This window comes from Fusarium venenatum (genome assembly GCF_020744135.1).
Source record: "Fusarium venenatum strain MPI-CAGE-CH-0201 chromosome Unknown EDB82scaffold_4, whole genome shotgun sequence".
Classification (NCBI taxonomy): Eukaryota; Fungi; Ascomycota; class Sordariomycetes; order Hypocreales; family Nectriaceae; genus Fusarium; species Fusarium venenatum.
Window position 1 is genome coordinate 4,011,612 of NW_027072132.1, and position 13,344 is coordinate 4,024,955.

At 49.7% G+C, this 13,344-nt stretch overlaps 2 protein-coding genes across 2 annotated transcripts; one reads left to right on the top strand and one right to left on the bottom strand.

Annotated features, from left to right (window-relative positions):
* Window positions 1-249: 249 nt before the first annotated feature.
* On the bottom strand, window positions 250-3,588 carry EDB82DRAFT_548336 (uncharacterized protein; the record flags this gene model as incomplete). The annotated part of the gene is made up of 1 exon (XM_025738344.1): window positions 250-3,588. One exon carries the CDS (start codon window positions 3,586-3,588, stop codon window positions 250-252), a length of 3,339 nt encoding a protein of 1,112 aa, XP_025593114.1.
* Window positions 3,589-8,529: 4,941 nt separating this feature from the next.
* EDB82DRAFT_529853 (uncharacterized protein) lies at window positions 8,530-9,871 on the top strand (the record flags this gene model as incomplete). The annotated part of the gene is made up of 3 exons (XM_065609212.1): window positions 8,530-8,570; window positions 8,625-8,694; window positions 9,722-9,871. 3 exons carry the CDS (start codon window positions 8,530-8,532, stop codon window positions 9,869-9,871), a joined length of 261 nt encoding a protein of 86 aa, XP_065463398.1.
* Between the last annotated feature and the right edge of the window lie 3,473 nt (window positions 9,872-13,344).

Here is a 13,344-nt window from a genome sequence, read left to right on the forward strand (position 1 = left end):
TTCAGGTCCATCGCGTATATCGCGCCAGGATCCTCCTGGGATCATGGAAACAAAGATGTGTGATCAAGTCAGAAGATGACTGCAGAAGTCCAGTGCCGTAGATCCTTGTCGATAGAGACCTGTGTGGTGCCCAGATCCAGCTTCGTCGAGCTCAGTATCGATAGAATCGAGAAATGAAATGGTAAAATTATATCCAAGAAAGTTGAAAAGGTATTCGTACAGATGAGATAAATATTACTCAGTCAGAAATCAATAGCTGTCAAAGCTCGTCTTCTCCGAGCTAGACTTTTCGATGGTACTTTTGGGGCTGGTGTTGATGCGGCTAAAAACCTTGCCGCCAAGCCTGTTGAGCTTGTTTCCGTCCTGGATACGGCGAGGAGCTTCCATGAACTTTTTCTCGACTGAGTCAATGTTGATCTTGCAAAAGAGCTTTGAGAAAAGGTACTGGTCGCCAGCATGGTTAAGAAGAGGCAGGGTGCGGTAGCCCTGCTTGAGGTTGGTGAGTTTAGCGGTGTATGTGGCGACGGCTGGGCGCTCGTTATAGCTCTCGCCATCATTGGAGAGCTTGACAGACCACCGAACAAAGATCAGGTCGGGGTGCTTGGTGGTAACCGTGTATTTGATGTGCTTGTCAAACATGGGGTTGAAGCCGTTTTCGCGGATGACTTCGGTCTGGAACTTCAGAGGCGTGTCATGCTCCAAGACCAGGTTAGAATCTGCTTCCTTCTTGTCGCGCTTGTCATTGGCATGAAAGACCTCAACCTCCACGTAGGGGTCCATGGACCGGTTCGCGGGGAGGTTAGCAGGTCGCATAAGTTGCTGGGCAGAGATGACGTCAATGCTGAAAGAGACAACGGTACGCTCTTTCTTGCCCTCGGCAATATCGGAGTTGTAGGGGAGTACCTGGATGTCTCGGAGTTCGGCTGGCTTAAGAACGTAGCCAGACGAATCCTTGCCGTCGAACATAGCACGGTTGAGCTGCATTCCAAGGTCGAAAGTCTGCCAGTTAAGGGCGGCCATCTGAACACCGCGGCGCCAGTAGTTGAGAGGATCAAAGTTATTAGAAGTGATGCGAGTTCGGTCGGGGTAAACTCGCATCATGTAGCGCATGTTGTGGATATCAAGAGCCATCTTCTGCTCCTTAGCGCGAGAGTGCTTGGCAAAGCTCGACTCCATGAAAGAGAAGATGTGGTTGTACTGCTTAGCATCGACAGTGTCGAAGCCAGAGAACTTGACTCCGGCACAGTAAACGCCGAGGTCACCAAGAACCTTGACGGTCTTGTTGTGGGCCTTCTTGACAGGCTGCTGCTCACAAACACTCTCGTTGTCGCTCGTGCTGCTGCTCAGCATGCCCTGAACTTGGCCCTCGGTAATGGTGTTGACTCGAGTCTTGCTGACCAATCTTCGTGATGAATGGCTGGGGGTAAGCATGGGGCTCTGGGGGAGGGACTGAGAAGGCATCAAAGGAGTGCTGTCGGGAACAGAAGGTCGCATCATGGGCGAGTTGAGGCTGTTACCTCGGCGTCGACCACGGAAGTCATTGCCAGCAGCAACAGATTCCTCCTTGATCTGGGGCTTCTTGACCTTGATAAGAACGCGCTCCATAAGCTCAGAGGGGGTAGGAAGCTTGTCAGGGAAAGCCTCCAAGGTTTCCGTGACCAGCCTTGAACCAAAAGACTCCTTAATAATCTCGACCATTGTCGCCTGTTGGGCTGGGCTACAGTGAACCTCCAGGGAAATCCAGAGAGGGAACTTGGACTTGACAAAAGCGTACTTGTTGATGGTGGTCATGACCTCCTTAAAGCTGATCGAGGTCGTCATCGTGCGGCCGTGGTTAACTTCAGGCTGGCCATTGTAGCCATCCCAGCAATCAACCTCGACACATCGGCAGCCACGAACAAGCGCTGAGATGTAACCTTCAACGCTCGACTGACCAGCGACTTGGCGACCGAGAAGGTAGGTGTTGTGAGAGCTAGAGATGTAGTACTCGTTCATTGGACGGTCCAAAACGATGTTTTGGGGTTCAGGCTGGATGACCTCGTTGTCTTCTGAAGCCAAGAAACCAACGAAGGCGTCTTCACTCATCATCTCAATATTTTCGGGAAGGTCGACCTCGGTACTTCGGTATTGGCGATAAAATCGAGAAAAGACTTTCTCCCAGGCAGTGCGCTTAGAATCGACATCCTCACCCTGAACATCACGCAGAAAAGTAAGGAACTCAGACAGAGTAAGACCAAACTCAGGATTCGCGGCAATACTTCGAATGATTCGCTGTACGTCGTTGCGTTGCTTCATGCGGCGTACAAAGTCCTTGAATTCCTTAAAATTGAGCTTTTGTCGTCGTCGAGAATCGGATAAGTGGAAGTTCACTTCGAGAGTTGCTGATGAGCTGTAGATGTGAAGGTTTTGGCAAACACGCTTTACACCAGCGATGTTCATCTCCTCCTCGTCGGGACTTCTGGGCTGGTCGCCAAACTCCTTGGCCATCTCGGTGTGCCAGTACTGAGCGACAGCACGGTCGTTGAATGTCATCAGCGATGTCATGAGTTGTTGTCGATACCTCAACATAGCGTCTAGGAATTCTGTCCATAGCGATAGGGTGTTTGGGTTGTCAGTGACAATGTGAAGGAATCTTGTCTTGGAGCTTTCAGGAACATTGTAAATAATAGTAAACCAAATGGGGAAGTAGAAGTCGATATGCTCGGAAAGTCCATAGTCGTGGATGTACTGTTGGATATCAGTGCCTGTTCGGATCTCCCTGATTTCGTCGACGTGGAGAGACTTTTGAGGACGGCTGGGATCCCAAGAGAGTTTGTTAGACTCGGTCTCGTAAGCAAGGTTGATCTTCTTTGGTCGGCTCTTTCTGGACACCTTCTTCACCGGGCACCCATTGCGTAGCTCGGCAGGGAGCACTGGACCAGCCATAGCTCCAGCACTTGCACTGATTGAGCCATGGGTGCTATTGGCGGATGATGTGTAGGTGACGCCGTCAAGGCAAACCATAGAAATAGAGTCTTCAGGGACAAACTCCTCGTCTGTGTCTGTCAGGGCGCTGTTCTCTTGGGGTGCTGTAGCATTGCTATCACTGCGACGTCTGAGGATACTAGGACCGACACTTCCATCACGGCTGGCAGGAGCACCTGACGATGGTCGTCTTCTACCGGCAAAGCGCTGAGCTCGGTTCGAAAATCGACGGATAAGGCCTCCCTTGCTGTTGTTGGCCACTTCGGACATGGCATTGTACCCGAGTGAGTTGGTGCTCGTCTTCCTGGAGAGCACAGATTCAGGCAACTGGAAACTAGAAGGGAAAGCCTCCTCCTCTCGACCTCGTATGGGCTCAGGTGAGGCCTGGACGGAGGAGTATGTGGTAAGAACAGCAGTATCGGGCGACATGATTGGTGAGCCTTGTTGTGAGTTTGAGGTTCCTGTTGAAGCGCTTGTGGCTGACATGGGAATAGGAACTGGTTGTGTTTGTGACGGAAAGGATGTCTGGACCTGGCCGAGTTGAGAGCATGTTAATGAGGACATGTCGGATGAGTTGTGAGTTGTTGATGTGAATTTTGAATCGTAGACAAAGTTGAAAGACATGGTCGTGTTGAGTGGTGATTACACTATAAGTGTGAGGCGGGTAGCATTCGAAGGTTGCATCGACATATATAAAAGCTCAGTCAGAATGGGGAGCCATGGTGGAACGTCTGGCTTGGAGGTAACGATAAGACACGCGAATTGCGGGGAATATGCTGCGGAAAGTCGATCCCTCGTGGAGTAGCTGTCAACCTGGGGTGCAGCCAGTGTGAGGTAGGATGTTGTGAAGGTCCAGGGCAGTGACAATGGCACGTAATAAATGCAGATGCAGGGACGACTGAGGTAGCCTGTAGGTGCTGTTGAGTGGAACACAAATGTGCAGTGAGGTCGAGCAACAGGCGGATGACTAGGTAGGTCCTGACAAGGCCGATCCCAGGCGTGATGATGTGCCAAGTTCGCAGCAGCGTGGTGAGCTGGCAGAGGGCGGGATATGCAGGTGGCTCCTTTTGGGGTGCCTTGGGGTCGCTGGATCAAGCAAAACAGGGCGTTCCTCTTTGACAGGCAGAGAGCTGCAGCACAGCGCAGGGCTACTGGTCCAGGTGATGAACGGAGTGAATGAATGGATGTTCGTCGAGAACCACAAGGTTGGGGTAGCTTAAGCTACAAACACGTTCGTCGGTAGCGTGGATAATGTATGTCAACACCAAGTCACCAACAACGTCCTGCGCTTGGTCGGTCCTTTATTTCGAAGCGATGAAAAGCGAAAATCCCGATTCAATATAATAGTTCGCTATGACAAAAACGACGAGGCGCAATGCGAATAGCGAAATGGTGCAAATTCCGGGAGGCCGCGGGTTATTGGCATAAAAGTGCAACAAAAGTCGAGGTTCGAGGTTAATGGCTGAGTCACCCAAAAACGTCAAGGCAACGAACGCGACAGTAGTAGGATAGGCGCAGTCTGTCGCAAGTTGATGGGCGAATTGCAATTGATTCGCAGTTTGTTCTCGAGTATTCGTTGGATGAATCTGAGTATCGTTGAACAAGAAGAGTATTTCGTCCGTGTCGTGCAGAGGGTCAAAAGAATTTCTTTGAAGGAACAAATTGCTATGGCAGGCAAGAAGTGAGAAAGGTGAAGAGATAGTAGGTTTTGGGTTGTCAATGAGAAAGTTGGTGGTGGGGCGGGAGGGGTAGAAAAGATAGTTGGGACGGAAAGGGGGGGAGTCCCAGTAGTAATAAGTATCTTGGGGCGGGTGGTTGTGGATGATAGTAGGTTGACAGTCCAGCAAGTTAACCAGAAGGTTTAAAAAAAGATAAAATATGGAAGAAAAAAAGGTAATTCCCTGGTGGTAGACTTGCAAGGGAGGGAGAGAAAAGAGACCAAAGTATGATGGCGTACTTTTTTGGCGCGCGTTGGAGCGGGCGAGACTTTGTATGATAGAGGGAAGGGGGGGGAAAGGCTAACGTCAAGAGAGCTAGAGGCAGAAAAAGAAGACGTGGGCAGAAGAAGAGTCTTGTAGTTATGCGGCGCTGCTGTGCGCTGGGTGCTGGCCGGTGCTGTCTGGTTACTCGCCCGTGCTGATGCTGATGCTGGTGCTGGGCACCTTGGGCTTGGATTCTTGGGCTGCTGCCCTGGGGCCGGGAAATTATGGTAGAGGGGAGGGGGGTGGTCACTCAGAGCAAGCCAGCCAAGAGGGTTGAAGTGTGTGTTGTGTTTTTCCATCTTCCCTTTCTTTATTTGGGCCGTCTTTTACTTTGGTTTACACGAGTTGCTCTCTTGTGTCAGTATAGCCAGTGCAATGCCTGTTCCGCCCAGCACTGTAAGACCCTGTGTGTATGTAACGAGTTGGCGAGTCGGGTCGGTTGAGCGTCTGTGTGAGCTTCACTAAGCCTTAGTTCTAAACAGCCCACTAAGGTCTCAGTCAGTGCCCGTGCTCGTGCTGGTCCCTGTAACAGATATGTACACCTCCGTCCTGTCTACACCTCACTTTTACGGATACTCGACTCTGATCCGTTGTCAATCTCAAGTCAGGAGGGAAGCCTGAGCGAGGGTATGCATAGGATGACCATTGATTGATTGATTGATATCTCTCTGGCCTCGACTGGGATTCGAAACCCCGACTGGGGGTTGTACTGCTGCACTACGCTGCACTACACTTCACTGCACACTCAACTCACAGGCTGAGAACTGCCAGCAACTTGTAGACCGGGGTGCGTATCCGTAGTACAGCCCTTCTTTTCTACTGTAATTATTTTTTCCCTTTCCCTCTCAATTTTTACTGTGGACGACAGGTAGACCGGGGTGGATACTGGAGAGACTGGGGGAAGCGACAAGGGGGAGGGGTGTATGATTTTCATCCGTTGCAACTTGATAGAGTGGAGTTTTCATGGTCAAGGTCAAGGGGGAGGCGAATAGTTGGGCCCTGACCGTGTGCGAAAGCAAATGCATGTCCTCCTTATGCAGATGCGATGCGCTGCCATGCGGTCCAACACTGGACTCACTCGCTCGCTCAGACTTGTCGACTGTTACATACGGTACTCGTAAAAGACTGAGTTGGCAAGTAGAGTAGAGTTTAGCAACCTAGAGAAACTGGGTCTAATGCACCACATTAACTCAACATCAACTCTGATGAAATCCTCCGAGGTCTGCCTAGCTGTTTTCGATATACCAAAAGTGCACATGACCAAAACCTAATGTCGTTACAGGACAATGTCTTGAATAAGAGATTGACCGACATACCACGCGAGACTATTGTGATATACATAGACTGATACGGTGAACCTCTTCGCCGGTCAAGAACAGGGCGAACGGGCCAGCCCACCAAGCAATTGGAAGACAAGGGCTGTGAGAAAGGGGGGAAGAGTCATACCAGTTGATGATGGACAAGACGGTTACACGGAAAGTGAATACAGAACTAGACTCGGAAAACGTAACATAGGCCAAGATTTCAACCCAGAACAAGCGTCAACGTGCCAGGGATAGGCCAACAAAACGAAACAAAACAGAGCAGAGCAGAGCAATGGACGGGACTGGACTGGACGAGATGGGCTGCTTGCTTGCCGCTGGTTAGCTTACCCTGCCATCCTTCATCTCTAGTCTAGCCAAGAGATCGATTCAAAGGGTGAGATATGAAGGGAAGGAAACGAAGCTCTTGAATACCACCAGAGGATGTCTAGACTATGCCTGTAGAAATCAGAAAGATGGGATGCGGTGCCGGTCTTTGTCCGATATGGGGAACCGGAACGCTGGAGAATAAAGATGGATCCTGGCTCTCGTCTCTGACATTTCTGTCCCCTGCTGATTTGACAATATGCCAACGTGGAGCTCCGGGAACCGTTGTGCTGTAAGTTTAGTGTGCCCAACTCTTATTAGCGTTCGGCAGTGGGTTTGAGCTGTTCCTTTGTAGGGTTTGTGGCTTTGTGGTTGTGCTGTGGTTTGCTTCGGGGGGCTCGGCCATGGATGGGCCATGGATAGGATAGTGTGGCTCACACCGTTTTCTTTCACTTTCCCTTCTGTCCGCCCCCTTTCTGCCCTTTCTGAGGCCCAATTTATGAAGGCTGACAGAAAAGCCGACTGCTCCGCTCCACTGGCTGACATCTAAATTCTCATCTATCCAGAGTGCAGGTTCGTATGCCAAACAACATTTTGACCTCTGTGCTAATGGCCAACCATTCAGAGTGGGTACACCCCATTTAATGTTATCATCATCATAAATCATCATGTTGGCGATTGCGTTTTCATCGTCGTCGATGATGCTTTGTGTGAGGGCCTCGGCAACTCAAAAATCCTCTGGTCTTGCAATACTCTAACTAGGACATGCATGGTTTGCACATCCATCTGTCAAGTCTCAATGTTCCAGTGCATGAAAGAGTCATGCTGATCCAGGATATCGTCCCAAGGGAGAGCCGGCGGGCTCGTAGCAACAAGATGGAGATGAGCGCCGCCGGATCCGAGAGGTCTGAGCTGCACACCTTTTTGCCCGCAAGCCGATCAGTTAGAACGGGACAACGTGCTGGTGCAAATCCAATTTCTCGGTCATGCCATAACAATCCAAGATGTGCCTCCGTTCCTGACTAACAGGCTTGTCTGGCCAGGAGATGAAAATGATAGATTTACGTCTAAGATAGTCTGATTATCTCTGATAGATAGACACTTGCAATAAGTCTGGTTGGTCGTGATGTGATCTTTTGATGATAAGCACAGAGCTAAGAATGACGACGCATATTAAAGTCGTCTCACCCTCCTTGGCATCTCTGTAAAGATTTATCAGCACAGAAAAAAAGTTTTTCTCTCTTTTCCTCAAAGACGACAACGATTGAGCATTCAATGATCACGATGGGAACATGGGAAACCAGACCGGATACGGACATGGCGAGAGGGGCAGGGTGGTAAAAAAGTCTATGGTTTGGGTTGGGGTTGGACTATTTTTTGCCCTTCACCATCTTTTTTTTTTAAGCTTTGGCTTTTGGCCTAACAAACAAGCTTGGTGACAGGTCTTACCCTCACTCAGCCAAGTAACCTAGGTCGGTTATTTGTTTGTTTGTTTGTTTGACAGTTTCGTATTATTGTTGTGTCTTTGTCGGCACTTTTTTTCCTTCTTGGCACAGGCGCAGCATTTCTGTTTGTCCCTAGTTGTTTGAGATCCTTTGATAATATGGTCACGAGAGAACACAACAGGGGAGAAAAACGGAAAGTCAAAGAATATCGACAGCGACGAATGGGTCCTCAGCTTGCTTGGCTCCTGTGAGTGGACAGAAAAACAAGAGAGGACAGGCTCGGTTAGTGACTTGTCGGGCCAAGCCTAACAATCTTGGGATGATTTACGAGCCGGTGAGCAGACCATTCCGGTTCAAGGAGTCATTGACAGTAACTGGTTCGTCGATAGTGGCCGGAACCGCAACCCGTCACTTTTAAACTTGAATAGTCGCAGAAGAAAGAACAATTCTACGACAGGGAATCTCGCGACCCAAGGGAAACAAAAAAGTCACAACGCCCGTCAATACGCTATGGTACTTGCCCGCACACTCGTACTTGGGTGTCTTCGCATGTACGTGAGCGGTACCTATATCTCGCTTCGGTACACGGCTAACCATGTGCCCAGTGTTGGTCAAACCAGCAGGGCTACCAATCAGTCGCCACAGATCACAGGCAGCCCTTCCTTCGGTCTGCGGGTAGATATGAAAACCTGTACCTGTGTCGTGCAGTGTACATACGCGCGCGATGACTCAATTTTTATGCCAGCCATTTAACTTTACAGGCCACATGAGAGCCACATGCAAAACCTCACCTTTGGCTCATCAACGCGCAAGTGCAAGCACAAGCAACAGAGCAAAACTGCCCCAAAGATTGGCGTTGTTGCATTAGGGGCTGACGGGCCTCGATGGCGTGTGTCCAACTCCACATTACCCTCTGCCTCAGGCCCTCAGTAGAGCAGACGGATTCATAGTGCATGCAGCGTAGCGTTGCGTTGGCCATGCTAGGCATTTGAGCCTCCTCGATACCATGACCTCAGTCTGACACGATGTGTGGAGCGCCAATGTCCGTTCTGACTCCAGTCTCCAACCAACGCAGCCTGACCAGACCAGAGGTAAATTAGCCCCCTTGATGAAAGGAGCCACAGCCACGAAGCGAAAGATTTGAAACGAGGACAGCAATGATTTAGATCGACTTAATAGCCGATATTAAAGTCTCATACGCGGATTGCTTACTTGCTCGCGATTTCATGTGATCAAGATGCGATCAGATCTTGTGGATACCTACAAATGCCTTGGAATCTAGGACTCTAAAACTCTGTTAGGTCCATTGTACTTGCCCTGTTATGCTTTACTTGGCCCAAGGAAAGAGCGCCGGCCGTTGCTAGATTCGACCTTTCGCTAAGATTACCAGCCTCAACATCTAGAATTAGAATTCACTACCTACTGAGCTGCAGAGTGCAGCCAGATTCCTCTACTAGCCTGTTCCTGGCATCTCAATGCTCTTTGCCAGCGTTCATGTCAGCATTACATCGCTTCTTTTTTAGTTGATGGAGATAATCTCATCTATCAAGGGACTGCATCCCCACAGCAGAGCATCAGTTGATTTCTACCTATACAGTGTGGTACGGCACATGCTTATTATCTGATTATTATCCCTTGTTCAATATCCCAGGCACCAGGAAGCCCGGCCGGCTAAGCAAGTAAGTAACTAACAGGTTGCTAGCCTTGCCTACGGCCAAACCAAATGTCAACAAACTTCAGCGCCCGTACTCATCAGCTTAGTACCTTCGCCTTATTCAACATATCCACTCTCAAGGACAATCTACTCAAGTCTCCCCAAAAAGCTATCACTGTTAACCCTGCCCTACAGTGACCACGAGATTACTCACTTTCGTCTGTGTGCGGCTGGATTTTGTATGCGGAGTACGGACCTCAACTCCTCGTCAGTGCATATTGCCACACAGCCACGGTAGATGGCACCCAGATACTCGGTTAAGGGGGGCCAGGGTTTGTTCAACAGGGCATGCAGGACGTTTTATGTCACATTGTTTGCAGGGTCGTTCCAAGAAACCCCAACTGTCCGAACCCGACTGTGATATCTATTCTCACAAACAGTCATCGTCGAGGTGACGTGGCATTCTTGCCTTTGCCGATTGAAGGTGTAGAATTACTGGAAAGTACCGCTGGCTGGCAATATCAACGCCATCGTCGACAATTATAACAAGTAGAGCGCTGAATGGCCAGCTCCCTTATTGCTTTCACCTATCAGCTTCTCTCTTACTTTCGTGGTTCTATTCTCGTCCTCTTCGAAACGGTCACAATCAGAGAGCGGCGTAGTCACAGCCACCTAAACGTGTCCAGGTACGAGACAGCCAGGCAGAGAGGTCGCCAGCCAGGATACCCAATGGGGATAAACCCAATCGAACCTCAGTCCCAGGAGACGGGTTGCAGAGCATCATGGGAGGGGAGAGTCTGAGACATTAGAGGCTGATTGCCCCAGAATATCAGTTCCTGGACTCGAAATGCCTAGCCCACATTCCGCCAAATTTCTGTGGAACACCCTCCCAGCTCGCCATACAATTTGACAATTTGCTCATGCTGGGCAAAAAGACATCTTGAAACAAACGCCTGAACATCCAACAGCGGAATGAGATCATCATCTCGTCGATCCTTTGGCGCCGACTCCCGCCAATTTTTAGGTCAGGGCCCCAGCTCTAGACAGGGGTGAAGCGAGGGCCCCGGACAAGCTTGGAACCTACATCAGGGTGTGTTTATAGTAAGCGATCGTTTACTGCGAACAATGTCGCCGTGGGGAATTTTCAGCTATCTCGGCCGTAGTTTACGGAGAATGGATGCTGGCCGTACCTGACTGTCCGGTCATCCATCTATTTTTGACGGACGCTTTCCCCCGCTTTCTTGTTTAGAGCGGACAACAATACGGTCTGCAGCCTTGCCAGGCGTGTTTCGAGCTCAATTTTGTCATATTGCTTGCTTCTATTTGCACTCAATCCTGTTACAACAGACAATTACAGATTCTACGCCGCAAGTGGCCCCTGTTTGACCTGGCCACAGGAGCCAATGGACCAAAATTTTACTCCGTACTTGGGGTTTGTTATCGAGCAACCCTACTCCATACTTGAGTCTTGGAACTCTGAAGCGGGGTTCTAGAACAACGAACCACGAACAGTATTTCATGTCAAAAAGCACATACACCGACATTTCTTGCCAACCAGGCACGGAATTTTGTGGTCACGAGCTGCAGTATCCATCCCAGTTGTATCCAATCGACAAAAGGCCAGTAAAGAATGCCATAACATCACATGCGGTGTGCCAGTACTCGCTCCCATCTGGATCAATGATAGGGCACTCTTGGGCGGCTCACGTATCCCGAGTTACTGGGGGAATATGAGTGCCAGTGTGCTGGGCCAGCCATAGCCGCCAGTCGATTTGTGATTCGCTGTTGATTCGCTAAATGCTCGCTTGGCAGCGTGGGGAAGGGTAATGACGTCGCTTCTCGCTGCTCTGGCCAATCGGTTGCAGCATCTATCAATTGCGGTTGCTCGGCCTCGAAGGGACCTTAAGGGGCATGATTATGAGACATGGGGCCACCACTTGCTAGCAGCAACTTGAGCTCTCAGCCCCTGGAGACTGAATTATTTTGTCTCGGGAAGGGATTTGCAATATCGATCAGCCTTGTGTATGTACCGGCAGCATTGGAACAGCCAGCAGATTGCTCACCATCACCTTGCCTGGCTATCCTCATTCGTCTAGCTGTATATTGCTCATTGCAGAGTATATGCAGCATGATATAGAGCCTCACAAGAACCGTCGCCGGCCTTCTGACTGCAATTATATCCTTAACGGGAAAATAAGGGTGGCCAGAAAGATGATATGACGCGATTGCCGGGTGACGTAGGGGAATATCGTGGCCCTGATAATGACATTGAGAGGCGCGGGGGTACGAGCGGGCTCAATTATGGACCACAAACATTGAAGCTCCCAGACGTGCATGAGCAATCATGCGGCAAGCTCATTCGACATCACTTTTGTGATGGTTTTTTAAACCTCTCAAATCATGACCGGGACCGAGGAGGTGATGCCCTGACGTGTCAGTTCACTACTTCCACCAAATCAACTTCAGATGCTATTATGTCGCATTGAGCTGGTGCTATCAGGAAGATAAAGCTCACAACTCGATCCGGCGTTACCACAGCAGCTGTCTATGGCCCTCGACTTGTATATCATCATCAAATCAAAGAGGGGCAGGTTTTGGGCTCTTTGGCCATGACCAATGCCTCTTTTTGCATTGCCACATAATAGCCAGGGTCCTTACGTCCGTTGAGGAATACGATATCTCTCGTTGAAACTGTCACTCGGGCATTCGATTATGTCTGGAGTTTTTTCTAAAGCTATCTTACAACCGATATGATATGAACCCCGTATTTAGTTCGCTCTAGCACTGTCGTCCTTCTCGTGTTATAATTACCCACAGCTACATACAGATAACGTAGCAGACGCCAAGCCCAAGGCCTGCTAAGCGGTCGTGCTGTCCATGGTATTATACCCTTCTGGGCGTTGGCACGGCCGGTTTACGAGTGGTTCAAGGTGCGCCGTATTCTCACTCTGCACAAAGAATGCCGATTATTCCGTTCCAAGACTTCTGCGACACGCCCTCAATTTCCACTGTTCTATGGGCTGCATCCACGTGCGCTTCCTTAAGCAGTACATCAAAAGACATTAACCCTTTGTGGGATGATGACCAACCACACCAAGCCAAGCATTTATGGTATGCCATAAGCTTCTATGTCGAGACCTTGGGCCACTACAGTGACTGCGTCACAACCACCTTGCTCTGTCGGCGCAAGGCACGAAATAATGCTCAATCTTACCGTGCATTTTATCGCGTCATTGCGGCTGGGCACCTGATGTTCTGCAGGTTACCTATGCGATGCTACTACATTTGCCAGCAAAGAGTGGCACAGCGAGAAGCCTATGTATTGGCTCGCATCAACCTACTGGTTGTGGTATCAAACCTCAATGTTATTATAGACGAACATAGAGTGTGTGAAGTTGCTACCATTCCAAGCTTCGGAGTCCAATTGTTCGTGTGAGGCGCTCATCTTTCATCACTCTGGCAAATCTGCCATTGATCAAAACTCTTGCAAGGTGGTAACTGGTCATTCGGTGGGAGGTTAGCAATGCAATGTCGCTCAGACATGCCCTATGCAGCTTGCAGCTATGACCATCAAGAGGTGGATAGCAAACCAATCACGGTGAGATTGAGAAGTTGAGGTTGAACTCACCGGATTTATCCATACGAGCCTGACACGGATAGAACCAACTATT